This window comes from Scyliorhinus canicula, chromosome 14 (genome assembly GCF_902713615.1).
Source record: "Scyliorhinus canicula chromosome 14, sScyCan1.1, whole genome shotgun sequence".
Lineage (NCBI taxonomy): Eukaryota > Metazoa > Chordata > Chondrichthyes > Carcharhiniformes > Scyliorhinidae > Scyliorhinus > Scyliorhinus canicula.
Window position 1 is genome coordinate 61,414,218 of NC_052159.1, and position 25,626 is coordinate 61,439,843.

Below are 25,626 nucleotides of genomic sequence, written 5' to 3' on the forward strand. Positions count from 1 at the left end.
GTAGAGTGATATAGAACAGAGGAACAGGAGTAGGCCATTCGTCCCATCAAGCCTGCTCTGACATTCAATATCATGGCCGATCATTCACTTCATGCTATTTTCTCATACAATCCCCATATCCATTTATGTCATTGGTATTTAGATATCTGTCAATCTGTTTTAAACACACTCAACAACTGATTTTACACAGCCCGCTGTGGATAGAGAATTCCAAAGTATGTGTAAAATTAATTCTCATCTTGGTCCCACATGGCTTCCCTCTTATTTTGAACTTGTGCCTCCTTGTTCTAGACTCCCCAATTAGGGGAAGCATCTTACCTGCATCTACCCTGTCCAACCAGTTACGGATATTGTAGGTTTAAATGAGATCACCTTCCCTTCTTCAAAGCTCTGGAGAATACAGGCCCAGTTTCCCCAAAGGTGATACTCACTTTTGAGATTTCTCAAGTCTCTGCAACAACCTAGGAAATTCATTCTTAAAAATGGCTCTGCTGTCATTCTGTCTTACCTCACCAATCCTTCGCAGAAGACCAAGTGCTGAATACACTGTCTTACTGAGCAGGGAAAGTTGCTGATTCTTGTTCGAAAGAGTTTAATTAATTTCTTTATCTTTAAGTCTGGGAGTTGTAGTTATCTGACACTTCACTTAAAGATCTGGCCTCTTGGGCCTGATAGTCTTATGTTTGATGGCTTGATCTCAACATCATTAAGCCAGTCCAATGGTCTGATAAGGCTGTGACCCCAGCCCCAATGTCCAGTTTAAATTCTTTTCTGTATACTTTGACTTCCAACTCTACAGATCAAAAGTATTTATTGGGTTCCTTTACTTCTCCCAGGAAATCTTCATCCTCAATATCTTAATTTCTTGTTCTTTAGCATGGTTGGCAGCTTGTCAGTTCTCTTCCCTTAAATCGTGCTTTCGATCAGTAGCATTGTTTAAAATATCCAAACTTTCCAGTGAAAGCATTCAGCTCCCCTGCTGAGTATTCTCCAGTGATGCTTCTTTTTGGCACCATATCTGGAACATGTTGAAATAGCTGAAAGGGCTCTTTCTTCCTCTTTGGTGGTTTTGGCAGGCTGTCTCGCAGGTAGGGCTCCAAAAGATGGGCCTACATACTAGATTAAACCCTCCTGAGCCTCAATGTCACCCAGACATCCACTCAGATTCAGATTTTCAAGCTCTGGCTGCCTTGCAACCTGTTCGGCCTTCTCCAACGTCAAATCTTCCTTGGTTTACAAAACGCCTGACAAGTATGCCAACTACAATGCAGTCGCGAATTAACTTATGCTTTAAAACTCAATTGTTGTGACGACTGTGTTGTCTTTACAAGTCATTAAGAAATTAACCCATGAGAGTCACCAGCCTTTGGCTCCTATAATTAAATCCCGCCCATTCAACGACCGGATTCTTCGGAGGGTTGAAGTAATTACCAAAGGCCCTTATCAGGCCTCATTGATGCCGAGTTCTCAATGCCTTGCCTTGTCTGGACACTGCCAGCTATGCCAGCAATCGCACATAAAAGTGTACTTAACTGGCGTTTTAGTACGTTTTAACGTTCTACCCTCCATAAACCCATGCTGCTAATGTCATAACTTCCAAGTTCTGGTCACGTATCTCTCCTGCGCTTGCTGATCTAGACTGGCTTTTGGTTAAGAAATACTTACATTTTAAAATTTCTCCTCTTTTTTTCAAATCCCTCCACTCGCTTATCCTTCCCTATCTCTGTCCCACAACCCTCAAATATTTGCACTTATCTAATTCTGGCTTTCCCCAAGTATCCCTAATTTTAATTGTTCCATTATTGGCCTTTAAGCCTTAGTTACCTGGTCTCTAAATTCTGAAATTTCCTCCCTAAACCTCTCTACTCCACTTTTCTCCATTAAGATGCCTCCCTTTAAACTTGACACTTTGCAAGTTTTTGGCTATCTGCCCTAAAATGGCTTAGTGTCATGTTGTGTTTAATAATGTTTTTGTGAATTTTGGGGGATTTTAGGAGGGGGGATGTGCTCCTGCTGTCGCTGACGCGACGGGTGCAGTCGGTGAAGTTGACGGTTCTCTCTAGGTTCTTGTTTGTGTTCCAGAATTTCCCGATCTTCATCCCTAAGGCTCTTTTTAGGAGGGTGAATGCACTGATTTTGGAGTTTGTTTGGTCGGATAAAGCCCCGCGGGTAAAGAAGGTGCTGCTGAGCAGGATTGAGGGGGGCGCACGTTAGCGCTGCCAAATTTAATGAATTACGATGGGGTGGTGAATATAGCCATGGTTATGAAGTGGGTAGTGCGGGAGGGGATGGTATGGGAATGGATGGAGACAACCTCTTGTAAAAATTCGAGTTTGGGAGCACTATTGACGGCACCTCTGCCGTTCTCGCCGGCCAGGTGATTCACAAGCCCGGGAGTGGTGGCGGCCCCGAGGGTGTGGGGACAGTGGCGGTAGCACTTGAGGCTGGAGGAGGCCATGGTTTGGGCAGCGATCTGTAGGAATCATAGGTTTTCTCCAAAGAGACTGGACGGGGAGGGGCTCCCATTCGCGGCTTCTCGTGCTTGGAGGGGTTGGTGGAGGAATTTGAGTTGCCCGATGGGTTCCGAGGGATTTTGTCCAGAAGCAGGTCTCGTCCTTTCCCCACCTGCCACCCCAGGGGCTACAGGGCAAGGTGGTGTCAAAAACCGGGGTAGGTTTCCGGTGGCGGCTATGAAGGAGTAAGTCACACATTTGGTAGCTCCAGCTCTGGTCGGACGTTTGAGACTTTCCCCCCGATTTTCCACCGGATTTGAATTGTAAAACTGGTCACAGAGGCAATTGTGTACTGATTACCCACATAGGTGAATGGACAGAAGGACTAAAAGTGCTCGTAAAGGCAGAAACAGAAAGACAGAGAAGGCTTGGGCTGAAGCAGGAGACAGCATGGCGGAGGACCGGACCTCTGGATTGTCGACCCAGCGGTCAACGGAGCAGCTGATGCAAGTTATTCAGGAAGGCTTTGCTAAGCAGAAGCGGGACTGCTTGGACCCGGTAAGAGTCAATTGAGTGGCTGTAGCTTAGATTGAACGCCCAAGATCGAGCGATCCAGAAGGTAGAGAAGGCGATGGCTGAGCAGGAGGAACATCAAACTGCGGTGGAGTTGGAGGTGGGGATGCTGAGAGACCAGCAGAAGCTCCTGGAGAAGGTGGAGGACCTAGAGAATAGGTCCCGCCGGCAGAACTTGAGAATCTTTGGGCTCACGGAGAGGTCCGGAAGGTCCGCATGAGTACCGCAAGTTGGTTGTCGCAGACATGTTTGAGAAGCTGCTGGGGGATAGGGCATTCTTCCTGCCCTTGGAGGTGGACAGGGCTCACAGAGCACTTATGAGGAAGCCGCGAATGGGAGAGCCCCCCCCCCCCCCCCCCCCGCCACCCCCACCCTCCCCCGAGGGCAATGGTGGTGAGATTCCAGTTACTTGGATAAGGAGCGCATTCTACAGTGCGCCAAGCAGACACGGAGCTGTAAGTGGGACAACAGTATCCTGCGGGTTTACCAAGACCTGAGTCAGGAGATGAGCAGGCTTCAACCAGATTAGGTCGATCCTTTTGAAGAAAAAGGTGAAGTTCGCACTGTTGTATCCAGCCCATCTCCGGGTCACGCATAAGAACAGCACTTCTATTGAGTCGCCTGAGGACGCGCTGGGCTTCACGAAAAGGAAAGGACTGGTGGCAGGCTGAAAACTTTTGAACTTTGCTGCAACGTTCTTGTTTTGGTTTTTTTTGTTCTTCTGTTCTTTATTTAAAAATTTTTTAAAATTCCCGTTTTTCATTTTGTGGAAGCCATTTGTAATGCCTTTTGCATTGATTTGGGGCCAATGGGAGAGCTGAGTGAGTTAAAGTTTTCATTTGCACTGTTGGGGGATGGAGGTGTGCTTGTTTAGATCTTGGTGTTTTTCTGTCAGGCAAGAGTGTGGGGATTGTTTGATGTTGGAGTATGGTTGTATCGGGGGGGGGGGACAATAGGTGTCAGACTATCCGGCACCAGGGATGGGGCCACCAAGCTAACTGGGCGGGCTAGCTCATGGAAGCGCAGTGGGGGATGTGCATTTGTTTGGTTTATTAAAGGGGTTGTGTTACAAAGTGTTGTTACTGGGGGGGGAGGGGGGGTTAAATGTTCTGCTGACGAGGGAGGGACTTGGGAAAAGGGACAGAGAGGAGGTTGGGGGCAGAGGCTGCCTGGAGGTAGACCGGTTGAGGCGCGGAGCATGGGCTGGAGGCGGGCCCAAAATAGGGATGGCTGATCGGCGAAGGGGGGGGGGGGGGGGGGGGGGGCAATGAGCCCCCCAACTAGGCTGATCACCTGGAATGTTCGAGAGTTAAATGGGCCGGTCAAGAGGGCACATGTTCGCGCGTCTTAGGGGACTGAAGGCAGACGTGGTAATGTTGCAGGAGACGCACCTTAGAGACGTGCTTCCGTTGTCACTGGCTCGGAGGGTGCATACGGTGAAGATGACAGTCCTCCAGAGATTCCTGTTCGTGTTTCAATGTCTCCCCATCTTTATTCCACGGTCGTTTTTTTAAACAGGTCAACAAAGTGATCACTCGCTTTGTTTGGGCGGGCAAGACACCACAGGTAAGGAAGGTGATGCTTGAGCGGAGTCAGGGAGAGGGCGGGCTGGCGCTGCCAAATTTTAGTAACTATTACTGGGCGGCGAATATAGCCATGATCAGGAACTGGGTGGTGGGGGAGGAGTCGGCATGGGAGCGTATGGAGGCAGCTTCATGCAAGGGCACCAGTCTGGGGTGTTGGTAACTGCGCCTCTGCCGTTCCCGCCGACACGGTACTCCACCAGCCCTGTGGTGGTGGCGGCCCTGAGAATCTGGGGGCAATGGAGGAGACATGTGGGAATAGAGGGAGCAACGGTCTGGTCCCCAATCTGTAATAATCACCGGTTTTCCCTGGGAAGTATGGATGGAGGGTTCCGGATATGGCGGAGAGCAGAGATTGAGAGGATAGGGGATATAGAGGGGTGCTTTCCGAGTATGAGGGTGCTGGAGGAGAAGTTTGGGTTGGCGAGGGGAAACAAATTCAGATATCTGCAGGTGCGGGACTTCCTACATAAACAGTGTCCATCTTCCCGCTCCTACCGCTACGGGGGATTCAGGACAGGGTAGTTTCCAGAGGGTGGGTAGGAGAAGGGAGCATCTCGGACATTTACTAGGAACGTATGGGGTCAGAGGAGACGCAGACCGAGGAGCTGAAGCGCAAGTGGGAGGAGGAACTGGGAGGAGAGATAGAGGATGGTCTTTGAGCAGATGCATTGAGTAGAGTCAACCCGTCCACAACATGTGCCAGGCTCAGCATGATACATTCAAGGTCGTTCATCGGGCTCACATGACAGTGGTCCGGATGAGCAGATTCTTTGGGGTGGAGGACAGGTGTGCAAGATGTGCAGGAGGACCAGCGAACTATGTCCACATGTTCTGGGCATGTCCGAAGCTTAGGCGATTTTGGCAGGGGTTTGCAGATGTCGTGTCCACGGTGTTAAAAACAAGGGTCGCACTGAGTCCAGAGGTGGCGATTTTCAGGGTGTCGGAAGACCTGGGAATCCAGGAGGAGAAAGAGGCAGACGTTCTGGCCTTTGCTTCCTTGGTAGCCCGGAGATGGATACTATTAGCTTGGAGGGACTCAAAGCCCCGAAGTCGGAGACCTGGACATGGCTAGCTTTCTCTGTTTGGAGGAAATCAAGTTTGCCTTGAGAGGGTCACTGTTAGGGTTCGCCCGGAGGTGGCAACCGTTCGGCGACTTCGTCGCGGAAAATTAATCGTCAGCAGAAGGTGGGGGGTGGGGGGTTAGTTTAGCTTAGTGTAGGGGGTTAATGAAGGTGGGACCTGTAAGGAAGGGAGACGGTTTTTGCACTATGTTTATAGTTTCACGTACATTGGTATTGTAACAAAATAAACAAAAATACCTCAATAAAATGTTTATTAAAAAAAAACAGGGGTAGGTGAGGGTAGTGTCAGAAATTTATAAGGGGTAAATGGGTTGGGAGGGAGCCTCGATCGGAGTAGTGAAGTGAAAGTGGGAGGAGTTGAGAAGGAGGTGGAGGCTGGGGTGTGGGAGGTGGCTTTGAGGAGGGTGAACGCATCCTTATCGTGCACCAGGCTTAGCCTTATTCAGTTTATGGTGGTCACAGGGCACATATGACTATTGCCAGGATGAGCAGGTTTTTTGAGCGGGTGGAGGATAGGCGCGTGTGGGTCCGTGAATCATGTCCACATGTTTTGGGCCTGTCCGAAGCTTGGGGGATTCTGGCAGAGGTTTGGATGCATTATGTCAGAGGTCTTGAAGGAAAAGGTGGTCCAGAGTCCAGAAGTAGCGATCTTTGGACTGTCAGAAGACACGGTAGTCCAGGGGGCAAGAGAGGCTGATGTCTTGGCCTTTGCCTCCCTGGTAGCCCGGAGACGGATCTTATTGGAATGGAAGGACTCAGGGCCGCCGAACCCAGGGATGTGGGTGAGTCACCTGGCAGGTTAGCAGTGTTGTCAGGGTCCCAGGTTCGATTCCTGACTTGGGTCACTGTCTGTGCGGAGTCTGCATGTTCTTCCGTGTGTTTGCGTGTGTTTCCTCCGGGTGCTCCAGTTTCCGCCTGTAAGTTCCGAAAGGCATGCTTGTCTGGTGAATTGGACATTCTTAATTCTCCCTCAGTGTACCCGAACAAGCGCCGTAGCGTGGTGACTAGGGGATTTTCATAGTAACTTCATTGCAGTGTTAATGTGAGCCACCTTGTGACAATAATAAAGATTATTATTATTATAAATTTGAGAGGGTCTGTGGAGGGGTTTGCCCAGAGATGGCAGCCATTCATCGACTTCTTTGAGAACAGTTAAGATTGACTCAATATTCTTGTGCTGTATCACATTGAAGAGAAAGTACCAACTTACCCTAGACCGAATCTTGAACTGTTCGAACAAACGCAGAGATCGTCTGTATCGTATAGTTGCGGCACCAAGCACCATATTAGCTTTTAGCTTTCTTGTTACATGGAACATACCATTGCGGATATAGAGGGAAATCCTGAAAAATACATAAATATAAAGAGCATCCTGAAACCATGTCAGCATTTTTCAAAAGAGTACAAAATTCTGAAGTAAACATTTGGATTCATACCTGATTTATATCAAAGGAACAGTTTTGAAATAATCCTGACATCTTGTTTAATAAAACCTGAACTATATTAGAATAAAAAAAGACTGAATATTTAATGTACAGTCATAAGGCTGAAGAATTCAATTGTCAATGTAACTGCCTTTTATCTCTGGAGACCATAATTCAGGGTGGGAAAAGGATTGCAAATCTGTGTTAGTTTGATGACTGGCAGTATTAACATGACAACTGACGATCAATACTGTTCAACATTCCCACACTTGGGTCACCATACGTGCTAACCATGCACAAACTGGGAATGAACTGTCATGCAAACGTAGGAATTAATAGGAGCAGGAGTAGGTCACTCAGCCCCTCGAGCCTCCTGCACCATTTGATGAGATCATGGCTAATCTGATTGTAACTTCAACTCCACGATCCCACCTACCCCCATAACCTTACACCCCCTTACTTATCAAGAATATATCTGCCTCTGCCTTAAGATTATTCAAAGACTCTGCCTCCACTGCCTTTTAGGAAGAGAGTTCGAAAGACTCACAACCCTCAAAGGAATTCTCCACGTCTGTATTAAATGGATGACTCCTAAATTTTAAACAGTGACACTTTGTGTTTTTCTAATAGATATGGGGCAAAAAAATTAAGTAACGAACCATACCATGTCAATGATCTGAAATACACTACCTATTCTGTAATATGTACAACGAACTAAAAAAAAAGTACAGCACAGGAACGGGCCCTTCAGTCCTCCAAGCATGCGCTGACACAGCCCAGTCCATTACACAAACCTTCCTCCCATCCATTGACTCCATCTACACCTCCCGCTGCCTGGGGAAAGCGGGCAGCATAATCAAAGACTACATCCACCCGGCTTACTCACTCTTCCAACTTCTTCCATCAGGCAGGAGATACAAAAGTCTGAGAACACGCATGAACAGACTCAAAAACAGCTTCTTCCCCACTGTTACCAGACTGCTAAATGTCCCTCTTATAGACTGACCTCATTAACACTGCACCCCTGTATGCTTCACCTGATGCCAGTGTTACGTAGTTACATTGTGTACCTTTGTGTTGCCCTCTTGTGTATTTTCTTTTATTTCCTTTTCTTTTCATGTACTTAATGATCTGTTGAGCTGCTCGCAGAAAAATACTTTTCACTGTACCTCGGTACATGTGACAAGAAACAAAATCCAAATCCATATTATGCTGCCTGACTAACCTAAAACTTCTGGGGCCTTTATCCCTCTATTCCCATGCTCTTCATATATTTGTCAAGATGCCCCTCAAACATCACTATCATACTTGCTTCCACCACCTCCTTCAGCAGTGAGTTACAGGCACACACCACCCTCTGTGTAAAGAACTTCCCTCGCACATCTACTCTAAACTTTGCCCCTCGCACCTTAAACCTATGTTCCCCAGTAATTGACTCTTGCACCCTGGTAAAAAGCTACTGACTATTCAATAGACGGTGTCTATTCCTTTTTTTAAAAATGTATTTTATTACAAACATGTATCAAAGCAGGTTACAGCAAATAAACACCCCGGGAAACATACTTCCCAACAATCAATTATACAGTCTGTACAGATTTTCCCCCTCACTTGGAAACATATTGCCTTTCCTTCACCTTGTGGGCAGCACGGTAGCAAGCACAGTTGCTTCACAGCTCCAGGGTCCCAAGTTCGATTCCCGATTTGGGTCAGTGTCTGTGCGGAGTCTGCACATTCTCCCTGTGTTTGCGTGGGTTTCCTCTGGGTGCTCCAGTTTCCTCCCAAAGTCCAAAGATGTGCAGGTTAGGTGGATTGGCTATGCTAAATTGCCCTAGTGTCCAAAAAAAGTTAGGTGGGGTTGTGGGGATAGGGTGGAGGTGTGGGCTTGGGTGGGATGCTCTTTCCAAGGGCCGGTGCAGACTCAATGGGTCGAATGGTCTCCTTCTGTACTGTAAGTTCTATGATTCACTGCGTTGGGTCAAAATTCAGTAATTTACTTCCTAACAACACCAAGGTTGACCCTATACCCAGTGGCTGCAGTGCTTCTGAAGGGCAACTAGGGATGTGCAATAAATGCTGGCCTAGCCAGCAACACCCACATCCCGTGAATGAATAAAAAAAATCAAAACAAATTGTGAGATGTTTGGAGCTGTTGCAAATACCATCACAAAGTCCAGATGTGTACAATCCAATAGACTCCAAAAGCTAAACCTGAAGGATGCAAAATGATGGTACATTATTTTGATCAAGGAAATGCTGTATTGTCTTTGCAAAATGAACGAAATATTTTGTGTAGAAGTAGACTGAAAATTAAATTACTACTCGTAAAGAAAGCCTCTCATTTGTAAGAGAGATAGGATTCTAAGAACTCACAAACTGGATTTTAAATTTTAATAGCCACAGGTGTTTGGTTGCAAGGGGTTAAGCCTTAATGTTGCCAAGACAGAACGTTCAGGGATGAAGTGTGGAAAAGGGGAATGAATATTACCGTTATGATAACCGCAAGTTGGTTGTTAAAGTGTTTAGAACATAGAACATAGTGCAGAAGGAGGCACACTTAAGCCCTCACTTCCACCCTATCCCCGTAACCCAATAACCCCTCCTAACCTTTTTGGTCACGAAGGGCAATTTAGCATGGCCAATCCACCTAACCTGCACCTCTTTGGACTGTGGGAGGAAACCGGAGCACCTGGAGGAAATCCAATCCACTTGTGCTACCGTGCTGCCCTATGTTTACAATGTTATATTTTGACAATACAGTAGTCCCCCGTTATACCGCGGGTGTTCAGGTCCAAGACAGCCACCCGCGTTGTATCCGAGCCGCGGATATCCAAGATGGCGGATATCCAAATGAATGAACGAGAGGAAACATCGCTGACTGTGCTGAACATTGCTGAATGGAAGGGCGTTTTAAATAAAAAACATCAAAGTTCGTTCAAGTCTTAAATCAAGTTTTAGAGGGAAGCTGAGGGGGGTGGAGGAGGCTCTGTCACAGCACAGTGATCAGTTCACCTCAATGGTGAGGAGCTGCGTAGGGCGGCAGAGGCCAACAAAGGGCTCAGAGGTAAGGTGGAGATCCTGAAGAAGAGGTCAAGGTGGCAAAATCTACGGATCGTGGGTCTAACGGAGGGAGTGGTTGGTCCGAGGCTGACTGAGTACTTTTCAAAGATGCTGGCAGAGCTGGTGGGGGAGGGGGATAAGAGTTGGAGAGGGCACATCAGTTACTCAGGCCGAAGCCAAAAGCAAATGAGCCACCATGGGCGGACATAATCTGCTTCCATAAGTTCCATGTGAAGAAGATCCTGAGTTGGGCGAAGCAAAGGAGTGGGAAGATGGGAAGGCATTGGCATACGATTATACAAGACATGATGGCTGAGTTGGTGGGAAGGCAGGCAGCCTTCAGATTGGTGAAAGCGGCATTGCACAGCAATGGTGTGAGGTTTGGAGTGGTCCACCCTGCGAAGCTGGGAGTGTTGCACAATTCGAGGGATTTCTATTTCGAGATGTGGAAGCAGCAGAGGCGTTCGGGAAGGCTGAAGGACTGAAATGAGAGATGGCATGGGTCTTGGGTTGAGTGGATGGGGACTGTGCTTTGTCTTTATCTCTCCTATTCTTGTTTTCTCATTTTGCAATTGACGGAGAGGTTGCATAAGTTTTGTGTTTTTTGTGAACAGGGGAGTGCCATTTACTTTTGTTTACAGTTGTTTATAAGTGTTTTGGGCTTTGGATTTATGTCTTTTTTCTGGGGGTGTGGTTTTGCACTGTTTTTCGGGGCCGGGTTAATGAGGAAGAGAATGGGAGGGGGGCTCAGGCAGAGGCCTCCGCACTAGCAAGCAAAGGTTAGTTAGTGAACGGGAGTGTGGTGGGGGGAGGAGCCGCAGTCTTAAACAGGTTTCAATGGACCTGGGAGGTGTGAATGGTGGGGTCAGAATAGTGACATGGAACGTGAAGGGATTAGGAAGATCAGTGAAGAGATCAAGAGTTTTCACACGAAAGGGAAAATCTCAGCAAGTCTGGCAGCACCTGTAGGGAGAGAAAAGAGCTAATGTTTCGAGTCCGATGACTCTTTGTCAAAGCTAACATGTGGAGATGCCGGCGTTGGACTGGGGTGAGCACAGTAAGAATTCTTACAACACCAGGTTAAAGTCCAACATGTTTGTTTCAAACACTAGCTTTCAGAGCACTGCTCCTTCCTCAGGGGAATGGAGGAAGGAGCCGTGCTCCGAAAGCTAGTGTTTGAAACAAACATGTTGGACTTTGACCTGGTGTTTGTTGTAAGACTTCTTTCAAAGCTAACAGACAGAGAAAGTGGGAAATATTTATGCTGTGGAGTGAGAATGAAAGATGAGTCATAGTGTAGCCACCTGGGGTGGCCACTGCCCAACACAAAATGGAAGATTACAAAGAATGCAGGTAAAATGGACATGTTGCAAAAGCAAGCAGCTTGCAAAAGCGCTCGTGTATTCTGACCGCTGCAGAAACCAGACAGCACTGTGAAAAAAACAAGTTAGCATACTAATGAGGCGATACCCGGTGATTCCCAGGTACAATGGAAACAAGTTAACTCAAATCGCTACAGTGACTAGAAGGCCAGACTTCTCGGCGCCAAGAGAAGTCCAAAACAATAAGCCCCAAGAACTGCCCAGTGATAGAGGGACTGCCCCGTTATTGGGGAAATTCAAATCAATCTATTGGGAAGAGACCCAATCTATTGCGAGTGTATAGAGGGTCCGCCCAGGTGGGCGCAAGACCCTGGGAGAGGTATAAGACAGAGACCCCGACCCCAGCTCGCTCTCTTGACCAGCTCCTCTTAGCCAGCGCTCTCCTTGACCACCGTTGCAACAGAAGACCTTGAGAAGGGGAGGCCTCGTCAGCAGCCGCCATCAAGTAAGTGTCATACAACGCACGCTATGAGAGTAGACACTCCTGACCCCTTTAGTCCACACCGATTGGAAGCCTGCGGATCCAGGACAAAGCTAGAGGCCGTTGTTCCCTGATCCGGCAGTTCCCTTATCCAGATAAGTATTTGGCCTGTTAGTGGTAGGATTAGCCTCGTCTTGTAGTTTTATATGCATAATTAGTAGATAACTATTATAATAAACGTGTCTTGTTTGAACTACTAATTGGTGTATGGAGTTATTGGTCTGAACTTGAACTTGTGGCGGTATCTTAACGATACCTGGCGACTCTAGAGCTAAGGAACAAAACAGAGCCAAATTGAGTGTAAAGCACACTCACCCAGAACGAGCAACATTTAGTGGCGACTCCACTGGGACTCGACTAGAAGTGGCCCCCCCACTCCGAGAACACCCAAAAATTTGAATCTGAAATCCAATTGGGAAAAGGAAAAACCACAAGTGTTCAAATCAATCCTCATAATTCGGAAGTGTGTTTTTGCATGCGTAACTAACAGGGTTATAAGGTAAAACCGAGAGATTTTTGTTGCGACAAACTGTCGGGAGTTTATAATTCGGAACATAGCGAAAGCCGTACCCGTATTTTATAGCACTGCCTTATTATCCCTTGTTCCAAATTTAAAAGAGCACAAGATAGAAGAAATGGCCATGCAGGCAATGGAACGCCTCATGAACCCAGAGCAGTTCGTGGTCGCAGCGACCAACAGCAGCAGAGTAGGTCAGTGTCCCGTTTGGGAGCTGGAACTCAGGAAGTACCTCAAAGGGTCAGGATGGCCCCTTTGGAGTGAGTTTTGTTTGAATGAGGAGACAGGTCCCGGGCGTATAGGGCATACTTGGTGGGAGAACCTGTCTGAAATTCATAAGAAAAGTTTAAGTAAAGCACGTAAACCGATGGCAATTGTGTCCTGCTTGGCATAATTACGAGGCACAGAGGAGGTCGTCAGGATGCTCCGAGCAGAGTTAGAGGAGAGGAATAGAATGAGCGAAGTGGATGTCAGGGACATCGAGAGAGAGAATTCAGAATTAAGGGAAAGGTTGGCAGATAAGGATAGAGAGGTGGATGATGCCAAGAGGGCACACCAGTCTTGTCTAGCCCATCTGAGCAGCTCCCAGGTACAGTACGAAAAAGCCTATCAGGATGTGCAGTGTGCAGTCTTGATAAGAGAAGAATCAGAAAAACAGGTAGAGACATTTAAAAAGCAGTGTAGCGACCTAAAGGCAGCTTTAAGGGCACTCCATGCTGCCACCACTGAGCAAAGGCAAAGCACAGTGGACCATGCAAAATGTAGGAAGCAGATTGCGGAGCTGCAATCTCTGCTTTCTGTGCAGAATAGCTTCCAAGAAACCTTTGGAACACAATTAGAGGAAGAGAATGCCCCAGATTGGCAGGAGTTAAGTGAGACAGCGCAGCGATATGTTCAGGGAACATGTGCGCTAGCAGCGCAGCAGAAAAGGAAAGCGCCCCAACCTCTCACAGATCAGATAGGACTAGCACCAATGAACCCAATCACCACCCAACGGAAAGCAACCGCAGACGGCGCACCCGAGATCACTTACACCACCCCCTTAACCGTGACTCAACTGAGGGACGCGTGTGAAAAAATCACCCCGTTTCTCCCCACTTCAGACCCCCACCAATTCTTTGCAAAAGTTAAGCAACAGGCGACCATGTACGGCCTTGATGCACGGGAGCAGGTTAAGCTCACAGTTTTGAGTTTAGACTCATCGGTAGTAGCAGCCCTCCCCGACCCACAGAACGTTGGAGGAGGCACCCTCGAAGAAATGCATACAGCTATTTTGGATGCGATAGGGTATAACAGAGGAGACCCAGTCGAAGGCCTAAACAGATGTAGGCAGAAAAGGACCCGAGCACCCCACAGCATTCGCAGGAAGGCTGTGGATTCACTTCACTGCAATTTTCGGTGAATTAGACGCGCACATTTGACCCAGGATAACATGGTTAAATGGACCCGCACTATCATCTCCCACGCCACAGATGCAGGACAGAAAGCCTGCTCCAATTACGACCCCTCAGAAGAGGCCCATAATGAAAAATGGGTATTGAAAAGATTGTCCCGCACTTGGGAGCAATCTGTCCACAGCAAGGCAACATTTAAGAACCCCAAAGAAGCTCAGGCTGCAGCAGATATCCAAGCAGTAAGAACGCACCAAAACCCCGCATGAGTAAATGAGGGACAGAACAGCTCCCCACAGAAGTCACAGGAATGTTTTAACTGCGGACAGTTTAGGGCATTTTGTTAGGGAATGCAACGCCCCGCAGAAATCTCAGAGAGGCCAGCAGACAGGCACTCTGAACAGGAACAAAGCGAAGCCTATTCATAGTATAGGGACGCAGTCAGGACAGACCAATGTGGACGGGACGGACTGACGGTGTTCGGGCTCCCCCACTTGGGTCTGTGACACCCTCTGGGACCGATCCGGACGACCGGTAGTCACAGCGAAAATACGGGGAAAGCCCATAGATTTACTCTGGGACACAGGAGGGTCCTGCACCACCATTAATTCCTCCACTACACCACAGGCAAACACGTGGCCCACTACAGCCACTATAAAACTCAGCGGATTTACAGGACACTTGCAGCAAGGAACCATTACATCCCCTGTACCAATTCAGCTGGGGAATATCTCCACCAGACACCCCGTTGTTTTAGTTAATCTGCCCCACACAGCAGAACACATACTGGGCATTGATTTTATGAATACCCACAGCCTGTCGTTCGACCCAGTCAATCAGTGTGTCTGGCGAATGGTGAAATCTGACAGAGCACCCGCAACGCTCACAGTAGGAGAGTATGCGAACAGGATTAGCGCAGTAGGCGACTATTGTTTTGACCCGACCACACTTAGCACGGACAAACAGGTTAGGGCAGTACTGAACAAACACAGGACAGCATTTGCTAGTCACCGGCACGACTGCGGCAGAATGACTGGACAAGTTCAAATTACAGGACCTGACCTGAGACCACAGAAACAGTACAGTTTTCCCCTAGAAGCGGAGGGAGAAATTGGAAAAGTTATAGAGAGCTTATTAGAGCAGGGTGTACTTAGGACAGTAGCCTCGACTAATAATGGTCCTATTTGGCCAGACGGATCATGGCGTCTGACCATTGATTATCGGGAACTCAACAAAGTTACCCCAGCAGTAGCCCCCACGGTAGCAACAAGTCCCGAGATCATGCTCAAGCAGGGACTCCATTCCAAATATTTCACGGTATTGTACATTAGCAACGGCTTTTGGTCAATCCCATTGGCAAAGGCGTGCCAGTACAAATTTGCCTTCACATTCAAAGGACAGCAGTACACGTGGACATGCCTCCCACAAGGATTCCACAATTCCCCCTCCATTTTCCACCGGCAGCTGGCAAATGGACTAGCAAAATTTACCCAACCCGAATGTCTGGTATAGTATGTGGACGACCTATTACTGCAGACAGACACCAAGGCAGAGCACATCACGCTTCTGTCTGAACTCCTACAACTCTTACAGTCAATCGGATGTAAAGTTAACCCCAGAAAGGCCCAACTATTGGAGAATAAAGTGATGTATTTGGGTACAATCATCACGCACGGCAAACGCGAGATCGAGTTCAAAAGAATTGACTCAATCGTCAAATTGCTCCTTCGCCAAAATGTTTCAGCCCTCCGGTCGTTTTTAGGACTGGTTGGGTATTGTCGGAACCATATCGATGGTTTTGCGACCAACAGCAGCAGAGTAGGTCAGTGTCCCGTTTGGGAGCTGGAACTCAGGAAGTACCTCAAAGGGAAAGGATGGCCCCTTTGGAGTGAGTTTTGTTTGAATGAGTTAAGCAACAGGCGACCATATAGCGACACTAGAGTTAAGGAACGAAACAGAGCCAAATTGAGTGTAAAGCACAGTTACCCAGAACGAGCAACAATAGCCACAGAAACCCAGGGAAACCGGGTGCTAATGGCCACAGATACCAAGGGGAAAGAGTGTTAATGGCAGTCCCCAGAGAGGACAAAAGATGTGAAAGGTCAAGCAGATTCCAGCATCTGCGATAATTTGCTTTTATCAAGAGTTTTCACACATTTGGCTGATGATGGGATGCTGCAAGAGACCTATTTGAGGGTGAAGGATCAGGTGAGGCTTAGGAAGGGTTAGGTGAGTCAGATGTTTCACTTGGGGGTTGACAGTACGGCTGGGGAGTAGTGGTATTGATGGGTAAGAGGATGATGTTTCAGATGGAGGTGGTGGCAGATCAGGGTGGCAGGTACGTGATTGGGACAGGTGTGCTAGAAGGGAGGTTGGTGGCATTGGCAAGCGTATATGGCCCAACTGGGACGATGCAGGGTTTGTGAGGAGAGCGTTGTGTGCCATCTCGGATTTGGATACCCATGAATTGACAATGTGGTGGTGGTGGGGGGAGGGAAGAGAGAGAACTGGAAACTGAAGGTGGATAGGTCCCAGCTACGCCCGCTGACCCAGTCCGGGGGGGGGGGGGGGGGGGGGGAACGAGAGAGAAGAGGAGACATTGGCTGGTCTCATGAGGGAGATGGGAGGACTGGACCCATGAAGATCCTTGCATCCGAGGGAATGGGAGTATTCGTTTTTCTCACCGGTACACAAGATGTATTCAAGGATTTACTGTTTTGTGGTAGGAAAGGCACTATTGGCTGGGTTTAAGAGGTCACAGTATAATTGCATGGGGGAAGTCTCATGGTTGGTGGTTTGGGAGGCTCTCAAGGCGGCGGTAGTGGGGGGGGGGAAGAGATCCCCCCCCCCCCTCTCCGGCAGAGGGAAGGGGTGGTGGTGGCATTGGCTGCGGAGAAGGTGTTTGATCGGGTAGAGTGGAGTTACTTGATGGCGGTACTGGAGAGATTTGAGATTGGGCCAAAATTTGCAGCGTTGGTGCTGCTGCCGTATAAGGAACTGATGGCGAGTGAGCGCACTAACAGCATGAATTAAGGGTACTTTGCGCTACACCGGGGTACGAGACAAGGATGACCCATGTGCCCCCTTCTGTTTGCATTGGCTGTAGAGCCCTTGGCCATTGTGCTGAGGAACTCCCACTCCACCACTTCCACCACTGCCCCCCCCCCCCACTATCCCCTATGTACGAGATCAGGTACTGGAATTTGTCAGCTCTTTTTCTCTGTTAATATTCATTACTTTTACTTCTTCACTCAGTCGGTTTACTCTCCATTTCTAACACTTAATTACTGTGAAGTGAGGCACAAAATATTTATTCAATGACTGCCATTTTCCCAAGTTCTATGATAATTTATCCTGTCTCTATCTAATAGAACTGAAAACTGCCACTTTCTATGGAAAGCTCACAGCTCAGAATTAAATGCATTTTTCTTCCTTTTCATTCTTCTTCCCCATTTTTTTTTTTTTTTTAAATAATTTTTATTGAAAGAGTTTTTCCATACAAACATTTACCCCTACTAATTTTTTAAATTATTTACAACACAATCCCTCTAGGCAAATGTCCCTCCCTCGCCCGCCCTCTCGCGCGCCCCAGTCCTCCCTTCCCCCCCCCCCCTCCCCCCCCCCCCCCCCCCCCCCCCCCCCCCCCCCCCCCCCCCCCCCCCCCCCCCACCCCCCCCAGGCAACCTTAACAAACAAGGCAGCCTACAGTTTCAGACATGAGCAGCGAGCAGACTTGCCCGCGTTACAGTCGTGCATGTCCCCCCACGGCCCTTGCTGCCCCCCTCCCCTCACCCCCCTCCCCCACCCCCCCCCCCCCCCCCCCGGGTTGCTGCTGCCACGACCCCGAACGTCTATCTCTGATCTAAAAAGTCAAGGAAAGGTTGCCACCGCCTGGCGAATCCCTGTACCGACCCTCTCAGGGCAAATTTGATCCTTTCTAGCTGAATATAGCTAGCCATATCATTAATCCAAGTTTCAACGCTTGGAGGCCTCGCGTCCTTCCATTGAATTAATATCCTTCGTCGAGCCACTAGGGACGCAAAGGCCAGTATTCCGGCCTCCCTAGCCTCCTGTACCCCCGGTTCTACCCCGACCCCAAAGATCGCAAGCCCCCATCCTGGTTTGACCCTGGACCCCACCACCTTCGACACCGTCCTTGCCACCCCCTTCCAGAACCCTTCCAGCACCGGACATGCCCAGAACATATGCACATGGTTCGCTGGGCTTCCCAGACATCTGACACACCTGTCCTCACCCCCAAAGAACCGGCTCATCCTTGTCCCCGTCATGTGAGCTCTATGCAGCACCTTAAATTGAATGAGGCTCAGTCTCGCACACGAGGAGGAAGAGTTGACCTTCTCCAGTGCATCCGCCCACGTCCCGTCTTCTATCTGCTCTCCCAGCTCCCCTTCCCACTTGGCTTTCAGTTCCTCCCCTGATGCTGCTTCCGCCTCCTGCATTATCTTGTAGATGTCTGATATCTTCCCCCCTCCGACCCAGACCCCGAGAGCACCCTATCACTCGCCCCCTTACTGGGGAGCAGGGGAAACCCCCTCCACCTGCCGCCTAGCAAATGCCTTCACTTGTAGATATCTGAACATGTTTCCCGGGGGGAGCTCAACTTCTCCTCCAGCCCTCCCAGGCTCGCAAACCTCCCCTCTATAAACAGGTCCTTCAGCTGCCGTATGCCCACCCTGTACCAGCTCTGAAATCCCCCGTCGATGTTCCCCGGGATGAATCTATGGTTCCCTCTTATTGGCGCCGCCAACAGACCTCCCATTTCCCCCCTATGTCGCCTCCACTGCCCCCATATCTTGAGGGTGGCCGCCACCACCGGGCTCGTGGTGTACCTCGTGGGGGGGAGCGGCCATGGTGCCGTTACTAGGGCCCCCAGGCTTGTGTTGCCACAGGACGCCCTCTCCAATCGTTTCCAAGCTGCCCCCTCCCCTTCCATCATCCACTTGCGCACCATTGACACATTTGCCGCCCAGTAGTACCCCGAGAGATTGGGCAGTGCCAGCCCTCCACTGTCCCTACTCCGCTCCAAAAAGACCCTCCTCACCCTTGGGGTGCCATGCGCCCACACGTAGCTCATGATGCTACTCGTCACCTTTTTGAAGAAGGCCCTAGGGAGGAAGATGGGCAAGCACTGAAATAAAAACAAGAACCTTGGGAGGACCGTCATTTTGATTGACTGCACCCTCCCCGCCAGCGACAACGGTACCATGTCCCACCTCTTAAATTCCTCCTCCATCTGTTCCACCAGCCTGGAAAAGTTCAACTTGTGGAGGGTCCCCCAGTTCCTTGCCACCTGCACCCCTAAGTACCTAAAGCTCTTTCCTGCTCGCTTGAAGGGGAGTCTCCCAATACCCTCTCCCTGGTCCCCCGGGTGTATCACAAAAACCTCGCTTTTGCCCAAATTTAGTTTGTACCCCGAGAAGTCCCCAAACTCTGCTAATAGTTCCATTATCTCCGGCATTCCCCCTTCTGGGTCTGCCACGTACAGCAGTAGATCATCCGCATACAGCGATACTCGATGTTCCTCCCCTCCCCTAGTCAGTCCTCTCCACCCCCCTGAACCCCTCAGTGCCATCGCCAACGGTTCAATCGCCAGTGCGAAAAGTAGGGGGGATAGGGGACATCCCTGCCTGGTCCCTCGGTGGAGCCCGAAATACTCCGACCTCCTCCCGTTTGTCACTACACTCGCCGTCGGGGCCGAGTAGAGCAACTTCACCCACTTAATAAACCCTTCCCCAAACCCAAACCGTTCCAACGTCTCCCACAGGTACTCCCACTCCACCCTATCGAATGCCTTCTCCGCGTCCAGCGCTACCACTATCTCAGCCTCCCCCTCCACTGCCGGCATCATAATTACATTCAGCAATCTCCGCACGTTCGTGTTGAGCTGCCGCCCCTTCACGAACCCCGTCTGGTCCTCATGGATTACCCCTGGCACACAATCCTCTATTCTAGCTGCTAGGATCTTTGCCAGCAACTTGGCATCCACGTTCAGAAGCGAGATAGGCCTGTAGGACCCGCACTGCACGGGGTCTTTATCCCGCTTCAATATCAGGGAGATCAGAGCCTGCGACATTGTCGGGGGCAGAACCCCCCCCCTCTCGCGCCTCATTAAAGGCTCGTACCAGTACCGGTCCCACCAAGTCCACATTTTTCTTATAGAATTCCACCGGGAACCCATCTGGCCCCGGCGCCTTCCCCGCTTGCATCTGACCTATTCCCTTGACTAGCTCCTCTAGCCCTATTGGCGCCCCCAGCCCTTCTACCAGCCCCTCCTGGACCCTTGGGAACCTCAATTTGTTTAGGAAGTCCTCCATTCCCCCTCTCCTCGTCGGCGGCTCAGACCGATACAACTCCTTGTAAAAATCCCTGAAGACCCCGTTCACTTCTTGCCCCTTCTGCACTACCTTCCCGCCCCTCTCCTTCACTCCCCCAATCTCCCTAGCCGCATCTCGTTTGCGAAGCTGGTGTGCCAGCATCCTGCTCGCCTTTTCCCCATACTCATAGACCGCGCCCTGTGCCCTTCTCCACTGCGTCTCTGCCTTCCTGGTGGTCAGCAGGTCGAACTTGACCTGCAGGCTGCGCCGTTCTCCCAGCAGCCCCTCCTCTGGTGCCTCCGCATATCTCCTATCCACTTCCAATAGCTCCCCCACCAGCCTCTCCCTCTCCTGGCTCTCCTTTCTTTCTCTGTGCGCCCTTATGGAGATCAGCTCTCCCCTGATCACTGCCTTCAGGGCCTCCCAGACCATCCCCACCTGCACCTCACCCGTGTCATTCAAGTCCAGATAGCTTTCAATGCTCTTCCGGACCCTTTTACACACCTCGTCGTCCGCTAACAGCCCCACATCCAGCCGCCACAGCGGGCGCTGGTCCCGCGCCTCCCCCATTTCCACATCCACCCAATGCGGTGCATGATCAGAGATCGCAATGGCCGAGTACTCAGCTTCCCGTACCCTCGGGATCAGCCCCCTGCTCAACACGAAGAAATCGATTCTGGAGTACACTCTATGGACGTGGGAGAAAAAGGAATACCCCCTCGCCCTCGGCCTACCAAACCTCCATGGGTCTACTCCTCCCATCTGCTCCATGTACCCCCTCAGCACTTCTGCCGCTGCCGGCCTCCTATTGGTCCTTGAGCTCGATCTGTCTAGCCCGGGGTCCAGCACTGTGTTAAAGTCCCCCCCCATGATCAAGCCCCCTGCCTCCAGTCCCGGAATGAGGCCCAATAGGCGCCTCATAAAACCCGCGTCATCCCAGTTCGGGGCATATACGTTGACCATCACCACTTTCTCCCCCTGCAGCTTACCCTTCACCATCACATACCTACCCTCCTTATCCGCCACCACCTCCTCCGCCACGAACGACACCCTCTTTCCCACCAGAATCGCCACCCCCCGGTTCTTTGCGTCCAATCCAGAGTGGAACACCTGTCCCACCCACCCCCTTCTCAGGCGAACCTGGTCCACTACCTTCAAATGGGTCTCCTGTAACATTGCTACATCAGCCTTCAGTCCCTTCAGGTGTGAGAATACCCTTGATCTCTTGACCGGCCCATTCAACCCCCTCACGTTCCAAGTGATCAGCCGGGTCGCGGGACGACCCGCCCCCTTCCCCTGCCGATTAGCCATGTCCTGTTCCCTGCTCGCCCCGGGTCGACCCTTCCCTTCTGACCCGCTCCCCATGGCGATGTCCCCCTCCCCCCACCTCTCCAGCCCTCCACTTCCCGTTTCTGGTCTTTTCAGCAGCAACCCGGTATCCCTCCCTAACCCCCCTCCCCCCCCCACCCCTTGGCTAGGACCCCTCCTAGCCGCGATGTACCCTCCATCGTACTCCCGTAAGTCAGCTGGTTCACGCTGACCCGGCTGCTCCTGCCACACTCCGACTCCCCCCGGCTCGGGGGGGGGGCCTCCCCCCCCTTGCCACTCCTCCCTGGCCCCGCTCCAGCGCGGGAAAGGTCGCCATTGCTAGCCACGCCCCGCACTCCTCCCCTCCCCCCTCCTCTGCCCCGCGCGCGGGAAAACAGAGGAAAGCCCGCGCTTTCGCCCTGCCACACCCCACCCCGCCATCTTCAGTTCCACCCCCGTCCCCGTCCATGCCTGTAAAAGAACCCCTCCTAGGAACCCATATCCCCGATCTGCTCTCCCCCCCGTCCCACCTCCCCAACTTAACATTATAAATAACAGATAAATAACAAATAACAATGTACTTAACAGTCGCCCTCTACCAGACAGCATAAATAACCATAAATAACCATGAATAACCACAATAACAATAACTAAGGGAAGTTGGCAAAGGGGGAAAAAACATCAGAAGAAAAACCACAGCAAGAGTTCAAAATCCAAACAAAGAATTCAGCAGAAAGTACCCGAGCGGCTACGGCCGCCAAGTATCCCCTGGGTCTAATTCGAGTCCAGTTTCTCTTCCTGTACAAAGGCCCACGCCTCCTCTGGGGACTCAAAATAGTGGTGTTGGTTCCTGTAGGTGACCCACAAGCGCGCTGGCTGCAGCATTCCGAACCTGATCCGTTTTGCATGTAGCACCGCCTTCGTCCGGTTGTACCGGGCCCGCCGCTTTGCCACCTCCGCACTCCAGTCCTGGTAGACCCTCACCGTCGAATTCTCCCACTTGCTGCTCCTTTCCCTCTTGGCCCACTCCAGCACTCTCTCACGGTCGCTAAGTCGCTGGAACCGCACCAGCACCGCCCTCGGGGGCTCATTTGCTCTTGGCCTCCTAGCCATGACCCTGTAGGCCTCTTCCAGCTCCAGGGGCGAAGGGACGGCCCCTGCCCCCATCAGGGAGCTCAGCATTTCTGCTACATATCCCGGGAGGTCTGACCCCTCCAGGCCTTCTGCCAGGCCCAAGATCCTCAGGTTCTTCCGCCTCATTCGGGTATCCAGCTCCTCAAAACGGCTCTGCCATTTCAGGTGGAGTGCCTCGTGCACCTCTACCTTTCCCACGAGGACCGTGGCCTCCTCCTCCCTCACAGTCATCTCCTGTTGCAGCTCCCGAATCGACGCCTCTTGGGTCGCCTGGGCTCCCATCAGCCTGGTGGTCGTCGCATTCATTGACTCCAAGAGCTCCATTTTCAGCTCCGTAAAGAAGCGCAGGAGAGCGGCCTGCTGCTCCTCCGCCCATTTCCTCCATTCCTCGGGTGCGCCACCGGCCGCCATTTTGGTCTTCTTCCCCCGCTTTTTTTTGGGAGCTGCTGTTGCTTTCTTTACCACCCCACTCCGGGTACCGACCATAAAGTTGGTCTGGTTCTCTTCAGGGAGCCTTCCCCCACCGGGATTTGTCCTTACAGCGCCGTTGGGGCCCTCCAATCGGCCCGAAAACACCTTTGTAGCAGGAGCAGCCAAACGTGCGACTTAGCTGGTCATAGCCGCAACCGGAAGTCCTTCTTCCCCATTTTAAATGCATTTTTGTCCAATCTATTTCTATTTCCTGGTCACGCTCCCTACTCTTCTTCACAAAATTGACATATCAGCTGATTTTTCCTTTCTCCCTATGGGGAAACAGCTAGTTTTCATCCATTGCATGTTGCTACAATGAGTTTATCATGTAGGAAATTGCAGGCCTAAACTGGCTTCCTTCAAACATGATGCTGCACACGGCATTTAAGCTTCAACACAGTGCACTTCCTAATTTGGCTTTAAAACATCTGTGGCTTAACCTGCACAAGCTAAAATAAACGGACCTAAAATAAATTTGACACATTTTTCGCTAAAGGCCAGATATTTCATACTAGTGATACAGATGCATCGTACAGTAAAGAAAGAGAAAATATCAAGAAAATATGTGGACAATTGCTCACAGAATCCCTACAGTGCAGGAGGTTATTCAGCCCATCAAGTCCAGCAAAACAGATAGGATATGACCAAAGTAATTTTGTACTGACATACCCAATGAACACATTAATGATTATTTAACCAGTCATGCTACTATAAGTGGCTAAACTTAAACAAAAAGCAATTAAAGGACCCAATACAATTACAAAATCAGAAGGTGGTGATAATTTTCCGTCTTGAACCGTTGCAGTCCTTCACATGAAGGTACACCCACTGTGTTACTAGGGCAGGGGTTCCAGGATGTTGCCCCAATGACAGTGAAGGAATGGTGATATATTTCCAAGTCAGGGTGGTGAGTGACTTGAAGGGGAGCCTCCAGGTGGTGGGGTTCCCAGGTATCTGCTTGTCTTGCCCTTCTAGATGGTAGTGATTGTGGTTTTGGAAGGTTCTGTCTAAGGAACCTTGGTGAGTTACTGCAGTGCAACTTAGAACATAGAACATAGAACAGTACAGCACAGAACAGGCCCTTCGGCCCTCAATGTTGTGCCGAGCAATGATCACCCTACTTAAACCCACGTAACCCGTATACCTGTAACCCAACAATCCCCCCATTAACTTTACACTACGGGCAATTTAGCATGGCCAATCCACCTAACCCGCACATCTTTGGACTGTGGGAGGAAACCGGAGCACCCGGAGGAAACCCACGCACAGACGGGGAGGACGTGCAGACTCCACACAGACAGTGACCCAGCCGGGAATTGAACCTGGGACCCTGGAGCTGTGAAGCATTGATGCTAACCACCATGCTACCGTGAGGCCCCTTGTGGATGGTGCACATGGCTGCCACTGTTCATAGGTGGTGGAGAGTTTGAATGTTTGTGGAAGGGGGAGCGATCAAGCGGGCTGCTTGGTCCTGGATGGTCTCGAGCTCCTTGAGTATTGTTGGAGCCACACTCATCCAGGCAAGTGGAAAGTATTCCATTACACTCCTGACTTATGCCTTGTAGATGGTTGAGAGGCTTTGGTGGGGGTTGGTTAGGAGGTAGGTGAGTTACTCGTCGTAGGATTCCTAGCCTTTGACCTGCCTTGGCAGCCACAGTATTGATATGGCTAGTCCAATTCAGTTTCTGATCAATGGTAACCTCTAGGATGTTGATTGTGGAAGATTCAGCGATAGTAATGCCATTGAATGTCAAGGGACAGTGGTTAGACCCTCTCTTGTAGGAGATGGGCATTGCCTGGCACTTGTGAATGTAACTTGCCACTTGTCAGCCCAAGCCAGGATATTGTCCAGGTCTTGCTGTATTTGAACATTAACTGCTTCATTATCTGAGGAGTTGCGAATGGTGCTGAACATTGTGTAGTCATCCGCAAACATCTCCACTTGTGACCTTATGATGGAAGGGAGGCCATTGATACAGCAGCTGATGTTGGGTCTAGGGCACTACCCTGAGGAACTCCTGCAGTGATGCTCTGGAGTTGAGATGATTGACCTCCCAACCACCACAACCATCTTCCTTTGTGCCAGGTATGACTCCAACCAGTGGAGTTTTCACCCTGATTCCCATTGACTCCAATTTAGCTAGGGCTCTTTGATGCCACACTCGGTCAAATTCTGCCTTGATGTCAAGTGTGTAGTCACTATCACCTCACCTCTGGCATTTAGCCGTTTTGTCCTTGTTTGAACCAAGGCTGTAATGAGGTCAGGAACTGAATGACCCTGGCAGAACCCAAACTAAGCATCCGTGAGCAGGTTATTACTGAGTAAGTGCCAATTGATAGCACCGATGACTCCTTCCATCACTTTGCTGATGATTGAGAGTAGACTGAGGTTTGATTTGTACTATTTCTTGTGTACAAGACGCACCTAGGCA

The 25,626-nt window shown here is 50.2% G+C and overlaps 1 protein-coding gene across 4 annotated transcripts in view; it reads right to left on the minus strand.

Moving 5' to 3' along the window:
• LOC119977269 (protein THEM6-like) overlaps positions 1-25,626 on the minus strand; it is an 81,575-nt gene that overhangs the window by 44,268 nt on the left and 11,681 nt on the right. For all 4 annotated transcript variants that reach the window (XR_005463148.1, XR_005463146.1, XR_005463147.1 and 1 more), the window contains one exon: positions 6,905-7,037. Coding sequence is in view for 1 of the 4 variants with exons in the window: in XM_038818010.1 (XP_038673938.1) it covers positions 6,905-7,037 (133 nt within the window). In the remaining 3 variants the exon portion in view is untranslated. The remainder of the gene's footprint in view (positions 1-6,904; positions 7,038-25,626) is intronic.